Below are 12,671 nucleotides of genomic sequence, written 5' to 3'. Positions count from 1 at the left end.
AAAAGAAAGTTGAACCTAAACAGTATTTTAGGGTAAACCACGGACCAAATCGATCGATCCATCTATATGGACTGGTGCACCCTATAAATCAATTCTTAGGGTGATTCCCAAAATCGATGAGATTGAGAAACAAGAACATAATTTTTTGAGTATTTTTGAGATTTTTGAAATGGGGGGAGTGATTGATCAGAAAAAAAAAAGAAAAAAAAAAGAGAGAGGATATTTTCCTAGTTAGATTTTTTTTATAGGGATAAATAACTAGGTTAGAGGATTATAGGAAGAAAGTGAAAATATTCAAAATATATAAATAAAAAAGAATGCATAAAGATATCATTAGGTCTAGTGGTTATGAGAATTTTTTTATCAAAAAAAAAAAAGATGATTCTAAAACCTAGCAAAATTATAATAAGTGTTTCTAGCTATATCAAATCTAATTATCTTATAAAGATAAAAATTAAAATTAAAATTTCTTGTATAAAGGATTGAGAGATTCTAGTATGATTGGCTATCACAACCACTCTCTAAAACACATATAGTAAGTACTCTCACAATATCGAAAAATTTAAAATAATATTTGTATGTCCTTTATAATAATGTTCATTAGATTGAGCAATATCTCTCCAAGATTAACAAGCGACACCCCTCTTCAAAGCATTTAGGGAAATGTTCCAAAATAAACCTACCACTACCAACAATACATTCTCCATTAGTATCCCTAATCACCCCCAAAACCATGGGTGGAATCAACAAATCCATCTGTATTCTTTTGTTTCCCTTCGAAAGGGGATCTTTCAGCAGTAGTTAAAGAGACAACTAATCTCCTGGAGAAAAAGTACTTGGATATCATTAAATTTGGCCTCATTTATAGTCTTCCGAAAGTAGCCATAAAACATTAGCTATCAACACTCTTTTAAGGATCATTGGATCCAAATCCAATCTACTGTTTCCTTTCATCCACTCCCCTCTTTGTTGGAATTGGATGTTTAGTTTAAGTTGGAGCATATTTTAGAACCTAACAACAGAGGAGAGTTGAACAAGGTATGGACTGAGTCAGAATCCCCACCACAAAACCTGCAACAATGTGCCACCAAAATGCCTAAAGCAGCTAATCTTTCGTATATAGGCACGCCCGGATTATTATGCTACGATGTCAACACATGAATTGAATGAAAGATTTATAGCACAACTTATAGTAACACCGAGATTAAGCTAATTAAGCAGCTCGAACACCACATAATGACCCATTAAAACATTTGGGATGTTAATATGGCAGAGGGAGAATAGGAAGATTTATTCATCGGTGTGTGGAGACACCCTATAGCGATTTAGTGTCTTAGGCAACCGCCTTTTAACCCAGAAGTCGCGGAAGCATGCCTTTCACTCCTCTCTCTCTCTCTCTCTCTCTCTCTCTCTCTCTCTCTCTTTATGCTTTCTCTCCATGACTGCATGGAAGTGGAAGTGGAAACGAAAAGGAAGCTACTTCTTTTAGTTATATCATGCATTGAAGCTCTTTACATGGATAATGAAGAGTTCAACTCCTACAAAGCATCTTCTAATCTGTCTTCCTTCACCAACAAATTAAAAACCTACAAGTAGAGATCAAAAGAAAGAAAGAAAGTTCTCTCTCTCTCTCTCTCTCTCTCTCTATTCACAGCCTATGAACATCTCCTCCTTCTCACTGCGACACCAGTTGTCATCGGAGGTGTCGGGGGTCGGCGCCTGATTAAGGTCAGGGTTCTTGTACCGAGTCTCTCCTTCGCGACGCGGGTACTCCTGAGAGCCGAACAGCGCGGCAGCGTTCATCTGGAGCGCGTCGACCTTGGCGCCCACCTCGGCGGCCTTCTTCCTTATCGAAGCCGCCGACATGTCGGTCGTCGTCCCGCGGTCGTCGATGGAGATGTCATCGGGGAAGTTGAGGCGGGCGGTGCGGCCCCGAAGGTAGAAGAGGGCGGTGTCGTAAGCCTTGGCGGCGGCCACGGGGGTGCAGTAGGAGCCCAGCCATATCCTGGACCGCTTGTTGGGCTCCCTAATCTCCGCCACCCACTTCCCCCACTTCCTCATCCTTATACCTCGGAAGGGCCTCTCCTTCGGCCTCGTTGCCGCTTTATCTGGTGGCAACTGCCCCTCCATCTCCATCTCCATCTCCATCCCTCTCTCTCTTTCTCTCTCAAACCTCTCTTCTTGTTGAGCTCCCTCTCTTCATTACGATCGTATATATTGGGAAATCTTAGCTGTGGTTTTCTAGGGTGTGCAATATATAGCAAGCACATCTTGCTGGGTACTGTTGGAGTTGCTTATCCGATAGCGAGCCAAGCACGGTGACGACGAGCGAGTCTCCTACGAGGAAAACGCCGTGACTGCCTATCTAAAGTCTAAATTAACTAATATTGATATTATAGATTAAAACAAATTCTTTTTTTTAACTTTTCCCCATATTTTATCTAATATATTAAAATATTATTTTTTATAATTGTTTTTAATTATGTTAAAAACACTATAATATTATATAAATAAAAAATATATTATGTTTCTAATTTTTTTTACATCGTGTTACAGTGGTTTCAATATGATCAGAAAAATAATATAGAGGAAAGAGAGAAAATGATGTATATATATATATATATATTAAAAAAAAGAATTGGTCCCATAAAACAAGTGAGTTGGTCGGGTGGGGTTACTAATTAATCCGTAATTGCTGTAACGGGACGTTACGGACATCGTTTGGAGCGAACGCGTAGCGTAATATAATGACAAAAAGAGGGAGGCGCTCAAAAGCCGGGAAATAGGACGGCTGTGTGTCGACCGCCACGTGACTCGGCTGACAAATGGAAAGCGGTGCGCCAAAGTATTGCGCGAAAGATTTACTAGTTTTTGTGTTGGTGTGTGCCGACGACGTGGCTGTGCGAGGGCACGTGACCGCCACCGACGTCGACGGCGACTTGCCCTCCCGGATCACGGAAGATCACGAGGGAGGCGGCCGCCACCAGCACCGACGGTGGGATGGAGGTTTCCAGGTCCGATCCAACGACCGACAGCGGAGGGCGGCGCGTCCAGAAAAAAATCGAGGTCGGCGGTGCGTGACAGCGGCGCCCGCCACGGAAACAGCGGTGCAGTGGCGGCGGAGGAAACAATATTTTTATTCTTTTTATTTTTTTTCAATTGAAGAAAAGGCTTTGACCGTATACTACAATTATTTTTAGGAAATAAGCCGTCAACGTCTGATAGGGGAGGGATGGGTTAAATGAATCGCTTCATAGGTCGTCAACATACCGAGTGACAGCAGCAAAGGAAAATTAGCTACGCAATGGTGATGGTGAATGATCGCATGGGTTGGTTTCGACTACGTACAAAGTCGAATGGTTGGTGAGGGAAAGCGATAAGCGATGGCGAAGAAGAGCATGTGAAATGAATCTGAGTAAGTAGCAGTCGACGCCCGTGTTTGACCTTTGGCGACGACCAGCGAAGGAAGCCGGTTAACGAGTCAAACCTGCCTAATTAATTCCTACTCTACTTTTGACTATTTGGGAATTCCGCTGTAGAAGAAGAAATTTGGCAAAAATATCTCATCCAGAAAAATAAATAAATAATACAAAATCATCTCAACAATAGCTTGTTTCTTGTTCTACATAAAAAAACACGATTCTCATTGCCAGGAGGTCATATCCATAACGATACGTATTATTTTGCCAGCTCATTGGTAGCATTTATTTATATTTTAGTTTCTATTCTTGTTAATATTTATTATTTTTATTATTATAACAATTTTATGTTCATAGTTTGACTTTTGATCGACAATTTTACAACATTAAATTTTAGTTATGTGTTTGAGATCGTCTTTAGTGTACTCGTTTTCTATTTCATTAAATGCTCAATATTTTACTCTTGAATAATTACATCAGCTCGGTTATTAGAACAATCATCTTACTAGAGAGATTGAATCACTTGTCAAAAAAATCTACTTTGTTCACTCAAACGGCGATGATCAATTTCATATATATGGTTGTCGTTGCTACTTCAAACATACATATACACTAACATTGTCATATCATTGAAATTACAATTAAATTTTGGATTCAAACCACAAACAAGGATAAATCCTCTATTCTGTTGAGGAAAATTCTCTCGTATAAATAGAAGAGGGATATGTTAATGTATTTAAGCTAAAACTTCTTCAATAAAACTAATTTGGGTGTTTTTAGTATTTTTTCTAATAAAACTAAGTAAGATTAAGAGAAGAATTTTTGAAAGGTTGTATAGGATGATGGTTTACATGAGTATTGAGTTTGAGTTTAGGTTTGGATTAATTTAAGAAAAATATATATTCCCTGTATTTATTTTTTTAATATAGTTAAAAAATCTGATTTTACTAATTTGTTATTTACTTATTGATCTACGGAATTTCTCTTTTTAATTTTGAGGTCTTCTGTCCTCCAACACATACCAGATTTATACTCTGAATGATGGAAATGAAATCAAAATTTAAAAGCTCAACAAGTAAATCCAGTTGTTTTTGTTGTCCTCATCAAGTATGCGGTCTATGTTTTGCTTAATTATTAATGAATCATGAACATGGTTGAGTAATTATGAGAGGGTGGCTTCAAGATCTCATCATTCTTTATGGGCTTTGAGCTTTCATCATCCCATGTCTGATTCCTTTTGTTTGTTCCATCTAGATTTAGCAATGCTTGCTTTGCAGAATTCATCTCTCTCTCTCTCTCTCTCTCTCTCTCTCTCTCTCTCTCTCTCTCTTTCTGCTTTTTTTGGTTACATTCATTGAGATCTCATTATACAGAGAGAGGACAGAGAAGATTGTACAAACATACTATACTGGTATTTATGTCATAGTTTTAGGCTTTTCTTATCTGAATCTTGAAATGCAACCTCTTCAGCTGCTCTAGTTCAAAAGCCATGCCTACCTTCAGAAAGCCATGACCTGAAGCTTTGGACCAGCTTGGATGGTCATCACTTGTCACATTAATCTGAGTGATCAAACAGAATGCAACCTCTGAAATGGGTATCCCTAATCACAATCCTCATGACAAAACAAGCACCATATCATTATACCTATTGACTTCTCCATGCCAACTAAAAAATAAATATCATCATAATTAAAATATATGCAATTTCAATAAAATTTTTAGATGACATTTGTTGTCTGTATATACATTTTTTTTACTTGTTAGGAGATATCATATTCTAGTTTGACATAGTAAGATAGATAAAGAAAATCTTTATCTAGACCATATAAAACTGAGATCACAGATAAATCATATTGAGTTAAAAATAGAAAAAAGGGCTATACTTATTGCCACCTTGTAATAATCTACTGAAGTAGCCAATTAACATTATTTTCTTAGATATCTAAGAAATTTCATGAGGCATTCACCCCACACAAGAATCCATAATTTTTAAAGATGTCTCATGAACTAAATATCTATAACCTTCTTATTATTAGAACATGTGGACTATGATTTAGATTTAACATCTCAGAACAAATATGTATGTGATTCAGACCCTTGTATCAGTAGTAAAGCCAGTGAGGCAGGCAGATATATAGAAGGGATTTCCTTCATATCTGAGTAAAGATTAGTACTAGTGAAAGTGTACATGCAATTCTTTTGCCTTTCTTTCTAACCTTGTCTGATGACTGCAGATAGGAAAATGTACCAGAAAAGGATTAATTGAGAGGAAGAAAAAGGAACATCAGCAACTAGGATGGTAATGTGTGGAAGAAGAAAAAGCCTGGCTTGATATCCCATCAGGAATGCACCTTTCCTTCCATGATGAGAGAGAGAGAGAGAGAGAGAGAGAGAGATGCCCACTCAACAGAACCATCCTCAGATCAAACAAACCAGCTGCCACAGCAACTCTACAAGACTCTACTTCTCATCCAAAAAAGAGATCAAGAAGATGATGATGAAAAAGAAGAGGATAACAAGTCAGATAATTTACTCTTATCCTGTGTTTGACATAGAGTAAGTGCAGAAACCGACCTGAGAAACACAGAGGAGGAGGAGGAGGAGGATGGTAGAAGGGACTGACTGACATCCACATGGTGTGGCTTTGGTTCTTTGGCCGCTCCTTGTCATCTCCCACAGCTTTATTGAACTGCAATTGAGATTGTCTTCACTCCCATTCAACGGAAGCAGTTCAAGAAAGCTGTGGAAGACTACAAAGAGGACCATCCTACGCATACAGATAGGAAGCTGGAGGAGGAGGAAGAAGAGGAGCTTAGGATTGAGAGGTAGAGTGGGGCGAGAGGCTGAGTACTTATATAGAGGAGTTTCCTTCATGGGGTTGGTGGAAGATTGATAACCCAATCCCGAGAAGAATTTAGACCTCCAATTGATTTCTTTCTTTTCCTCCATAGTTGACTTGTTTTGCAAGATCACTAACTCGAACCCAATCAAATTGGACTGATTCCGGTTCGGCTTCGGATGGTTTTGATTCCGATTCGTAGAATCATCGGTTTCCATTTCCCAAATCCAAAAATCATAACCCAACTTCAATTCTAATTCGATTTCGAATCAATGAACCGTCGTCGATCAATATGGTTCTGATTCAATTCCGATTCGAATCTCGAGTCATATTGACAGTTTAACCCTCCTCATATATTATGAATAATGAGCCAACAATAACCTAATATGCTATTGGAAGTTGTGGTGTTTGATAGAATTTTTATCAATTAAGTTGGTTGATATATATTCAAATAATAAATAGAACTACTTAATATTATTTTCAAGTTTTAGTAAAGTGAATCGTAAATTATATTTTTTTAATCAATTGAATGATAGAGTAGTGACTTGTTTTATAGGCAATTTATTGTAGGAATATTATTATTATTATTATTTTTCAACATTTACAAACTTGTCAAAAAAAAGAAGAAGAAGAAGAAGAATATATTTTAGTATCAAATAAATTCATCTTTTGGTATTAAAAATTAGTGAGAGATTTTAGGAAAAATAGTTTAAAGATGGATGGATGGATGGATTCAAACAGCCATCCGTTAATTTAGTTGCTTTGTCGGGTCGGAGTGGCAGACACACCGCGCCCGACCCGAGACGGGCGCGTCCGTTAAGGTCGCTGCGCTCGTCAACCATGTTGACCTCCGTCTCCCCTACTCACCTTCTTCCTCCGACCTTATTGTATAGATCTCGATGGACTACCCGGAGAGCACGCCCGACAGCGGAAGGCTTCGCTGCCTTCACAACCCACTACAGGAGAGTTCGAAGCACTCGTCCCTGCAGCAAATGCTCCTGTTCTTTCTCCTTGTTTCTTTGGGGGGGAGTGTGTGTGGGTGAGACTGTGCAGAGTGATGAGTGACGAGGTATTCATTTGTTTAATGGGAGACTTCTGGCCATTTAAGCTCAGTGGAGATCTGTGCAAAAGGTGACTTGGGATCGGAATACGAGTGCTTCTCTTTCCTTGGTTTGCTTGCTGCAGTCTGGCCTTATACTTATAATTCACCTCTCTTGAACACCAAAACTTGAAGCTTCGGCAAAGACTAACTTATTTCCTTGTAGCAAATTTTTCTATGCATTTTCATTCGATTTTGTTGCAGTTGATAAATATATCGGGAATTTTATAACCAAATGTACTAAGATAACTAGGAATCATTATATGAAAGTATATCTTGTAAAGAAAATAAATCTAAAAATTAATGTTTGGTTGTTGTATATATACTTTATATATCTCTGGGTTTTGATGGGTGAAAACAACGTAGCACTTACTATGTTCTTGAGTTTCTCTTATGATGTCTAGAAAAATTAAGAGAAAATATATAAATTTTTCGAGATTTATGTGAGAGGATACATGAGAGGAGTTTCTCTTACGATTGTCCTTGCATGGTGAAGATTTTGATTTTATAGAGAGTTATCATAAATTTTAAGTTGACTTTTAAATTTGTATTTTATTTATTAATTTCGAAGATTTTTTTTTTGGTTTAGATTCTTTTAGTTAACGTGGGTGGTGATGGTTTATGGGGTGTGGACAAAAATCAATCATTTAGTATTGCAACTTCTTTTTCCTCAACCAATCTTATTTTTCTCATATATCAATAGGCAGATCATCATGCCCAGTGAAAGTTTAAAAATTTTTGATCGAATTTGATGTATTTAAGATGATTCATATACTTAACCATAACAAACCAATACCTTGGTTCTTGTGTATTATATATCAATCGATAGTCTAACCTTCACGCTTATACTTTTCTTGTAAATGACATAAGAATATCTTATTTCACTTAAAGAATTTTTTTATTTCAAAAAATAATAAGTAGTGCATCTTTTGAATAAATGATGTGCTGGTAAGGTTTTAGGTTGTCATTAGCAAATCTAATATAAAGAGAAATAAACTTTATATATGAACAAATACTAGCAAGTCATATAACACGAAGCATAATTAAATGAAATCACAATCAAATAGAACACCAAGATTTATATGAAAAAGCCCTCCAACGTGAAGGATAAAAATCACGGGATAAACTAGAGATAATCCACTATAAGAATAATGAATATACAAATCTCAGTATTTTGTCCAAAACCCAAGCAACAATCTAAAGAGAATAACTGGGATATAAGGATTACATCACACAATATCAAAATTTTTCCCAAGTAATCATAGCAAGAATATATTATAGATCTGATATAACCTGAGATGAGAACAATGCCTAGATAATTGAGAATAGTCTTTCTGCGTTATCCTTGTCTTCTTCTCTTTTCTTCTCTTGTTTTTCTACCCTTTTCTTCTCTTTTTTGAATCAAGATGCTGCTACAATTTTCTGTCTCGTTGCTGTAGTTTTTTTCTCCCTATTTTCTACCCCCCTTATTAGATCTAGGATTATGTGAAAATGGAGATAGGCTATGGGATGTTAAAGCTCACTATGGGCTGAACTCGTGGGCTATCAGCCCAACATCTATCACTTGCTAAAATTTAAGTATGACCTACTTTGTCTATAATTAACAATAGATATTGTAAAATATATAATTAATAGAAAGGGAGAGAGCAAAAGAAATTAGAACAAAGGAGATAAAAGTCGTGTCAAAAAAAGTTATGTTTTCTTGTAAAAAACCCTTCGGTAAGAGTAAGGAATAATCATTTTATCCTTCGTCTAGTAGGATGGATTACTAAGGTAATACCATGCCGTCAGCCATTAATATGGGATAGATTAAGGCGCGCTTATGACATGATATTGTCGAGGAGCTGATGACTCAAAGTCCTGCTTAGGTGTCTACTTCCGTGGCGGATGAGTTGGAATGAGATAAGATTATCCCTATCACCCAATAAAAAATTTATAATTTTTTACTCAAATCTAATGCACTTAAAATGATTTATATATGTTAGGATCAAGAGCGGCACTAAGAGAGGGGGTGAATTAGTGCAGCGAAAAACTTTCACGATTTTAAAAGTCTACGTTTTGATTAAAACTGATTCCGACAAAAAACTTTCATAATGATTTCGATTAAAAAGCGTATGTGAGTGTAGAGAAGGCAGTAAGAAGATAATGTAGCTTGTAGTAATGAAACTTGCACAAATTGAAAAGTAAATCAGAATTTATAGTGGTTCGATCTTTGTGACCTACATCCACTTTCGGATTCCTCCTCCGTCGAGATTACCGGGGTCTACTAAAGACCTTCCTTCAATAGGCGAAGACCAACCACCTCTTATAACGCTTTCTCCATTTCGCGAGTTTAGGAGAGAACCCTTACAAGTCTCACACCTCTCTTGAATGATATCAAAACCTAGAAAGGGAGGAGGAGAACTCTAGCACTTGTTTACAACACTTTTACACCCCAACAACTCAAGATTATTTCAATGCTTTCGTGCCCTTTCATGTAGAAAAGAGTAGGGATTTTATAGGCCCCAATGGTTTCAAAAATAGAGCCAAAAAGTGTCTAATCCCATATTTCTGGGGTCCTAGCGATACCACCGCCATTACTGGGCGGTACCACCGCCTGACACTTGACATTGGGTGGTACCATCGCCTGACACTTGACATTGTTGCGGTACCACCTCTTGACAGGGGCAGTGTCTGCTAGTCATAGGTGCCCAGCAAGCCAATCACGTGAGTGATGGCACGTGTGACTTGATACAGAATCTTTTTGCTTATTATATTTTTACGTATATCACTTTATAACTATTGCATAAATGCATATATATATATATTGTGATGTCCTTGGATTTGTGCAATGGGAATCGGATCGTGATGAGATCACGATAATGAGATCGATTCACCTTTAAAAACATATCCTAAATAATCCCGGTCATAGGTTACTCGAGAGGGACATCGTGATAACCGGACAGACTGGTGTGCTGTATACTCGTCCATATAATGGATGCAGCTGGTCTCATAGCTGCTCATGTAGGGACACTAGGGATACAGCACAAGTGCTCATTGGAGAATGAGTTCACTGATTGATCTGCTTACGGAATGTTGGATGGTTGATGATGCCTTATTGTCAGACAGCGATTCCGTAGTCCTAGTGGTGTATTTGGTCCTTAGACTTGAGACACCAAGGATGTCCTGTATGAGTGCTCCACTCTTTGATACTAGACTTATAGGTTTGGCTATTCCAGATCTAGTACAGTTGGTCATTGGGAGTGGTAGTCGACCTTACGAGGGCTATTGAGTGTCGACAGAGGATCATCCACTCTCGTCGTCATGAGAGGAATATCTCATGTGTTCTTGCTCAGACAAATCCCTGGCCAGGGTCATTCGGGTTGAGAGAGAAAGAGTTCTCCGGGAGAATCCGATTAGAGCGAGACTCGAGTAGAAACCGTATGGGTCTGATAACACCATGCTCGATATACGGTCTCTGGGATATTAGATGGATGAGGGACTATAGGTACACGGTAACTGAGGACAGACAAGTCCAATAGATTGGATTCCCTTGTATCGTTTGGGGACTACGGCGTAGTGGCCTAGTACGTCCATAGTCGATGAGTTAAGTGAATTATTACAGAGATAATAATTCACTAAGTTAGAAGGAGTTCTAACAAGTATGACTCACAGCCAGCTCGATATTGGGCCTAGAGGGTCACACACATATGGTAGGCATTGCGATTGAGTAGAGGTTCGGATATGAGATATCCGATGGAGCCCTTGTCTTATTGGATGCAGATCCAATACCCACTAGGGGAGGACCCATTAGGGTTTGACAGGGGACCTCTATAAATAGGAGAGATTCAAAGCCCTCTCCCTCTCCACCTCAAAGCAGGCTTGGAGTTTTGAGAAGCATCGTCGCAACCCTGCTGTGTGGATCACCGCTAGAGAGGAGGACGCTTGACCTCCTTCACCCTCTCCTAAGGATCTGCAAGGAAACAGGGATATACGATCTCCCTATGTAATATGATCTACTCTATACGCAGTTTTAAGTTTCGGGGATTTTGCGCACCAATCTTTGCACGACGACGAACATCTCTTTAGGAATTGGGGATTTTGTTTTCTTGTTCTTCCGCTGCGCATGTGATGTCGCCCCAAGATTTCCCAACAGTGGTATCAGAGCCAGATTGTTCGTGCGAATGATTGGTTTTGAACTGCGTGTGTTGTGTTTAGGAAGAATTTTGACGTCAAAATCGTTGACGCAAAAGCGAGAAAGGGCAAACAGTTGCTACCCTCGATCTACGTGCGTGCAACGCAGCCGAAGGCGGGCAGCACAGGGGCTGCGTCTGCAGCAGCCGGTCGACGGTCTGTTTATAGCAGGCTTGCGTCCGGCGGGGCTGGCAGCTCGCGGGCAGAGGCACCTGCGGCCGCTTCTCCCGTGGGGTGAGGCGTCGCAGGGCAGCGGCGCTTGCCACCGCTGCTCCCGCGGGCGAAACCCCCCTATAGGGGCGGCCGCCCGACGGGACAGCACTGCCTACGGGCGTTGCCCCGTCGGCAGAACCGCCCGAGGAGGCGGCGGCGCCCACCTGCAGCGGCAGCGCTGCCAACGGGCGTGCCGCTTACAGGCGAGGGCAGCACCCTCGCCCCGCCGCACAGGCCGCCGCCAGCAGGGTGGCGACGGCGGCAGCAGTAAGAGGGAATTAGGGTTTTGGGCAAAAAGATAGTTTTGCCCCTGTGAATTTGAGAAATTCCAATTTCTATCTTTTGTCCAAATTATGAAAATACCCTTAGGGATTGAGAAATTCCCTACATGTCCCTGATTTCAGCAAAATATTAATTAATTAAAAGGTTTAGTTGATTATTATTTTTTATTATTATCTAGTAGTCCTACATGATGATGATTATTTATACATGTGATGTATGGTGTGTGGACGGATGATCATGGACCGTGTGATGTGTGTACTTGTGATTATTATTATTGAGGTTTGTGAGCCTCCATTATATTTCTCGTTTATTGTCGGGCCTGCATGCCTATGATTATTGTAATCACATGAGGAGGCGTAACGGGAGCGTAGATGCGATAGTGGGACCCACGAGACGGATGATCGCGATGCATGAAGGTGCATCAAGATGTCGACGGAACCGACGAGGACGAGATGGACGATCACAGGGCATGGAGATGCACCGTTGCACACATAGATCTTGATGTGAGTGATTAGGCCTACTGGCTCGGGCCTAATCATATTAGATTGTGGTTCATGATCATCTGGTGTGATTGCTTCTACACATACTAGATATGTATATATATTTGCATACGATGTAGATATATATTAAATATGTATATGTGTGA

General features: G+C 39.5%; 1 protein-coding gene across 1 annotated transcript; it reads right to left on the bottom strand.

Moving 5' to 3' along the window:
* Positions 1-1,267: 1,267 nt before the first annotated feature.
* LOC135587351 (ethylene-responsive transcription factor ERF011-like) lies at positions 1,268-2,232 on the bottom strand. Its single transcript, XM_065078646.1, has one exon. It carries the CDS (start codon positions 2,146-2,148, stop codon positions 1,645-1,647), a length of 504 nt encoding a protein of 167 aa, XP_064934718.1. The 5' UTR covers positions 2,149-2,232; the 3' UTR covers positions 1,268-1,644.
* Positions 2,233-12,671: the final 10,439 nt, after the last annotated feature.

The sequence above is a fragment of the Musa acuminata genome, chromosome BXJ1-1, assembly GCF_036884655.1.
Source record: "Musa acuminata AAA Group cultivar baxijiao chromosome BXJ1-1, Cavendish_Baxijiao_AAA, whole genome shotgun sequence".
Classification (NCBI taxonomy): Eukaryota; Viridiplantae; Streptophyta; class Magnoliopsida; order Zingiberales; family Musaceae; genus Musa; species Musa acuminata.
This window is presented reverse-complemented; position numbering and strand designations above follow the sequence as displayed.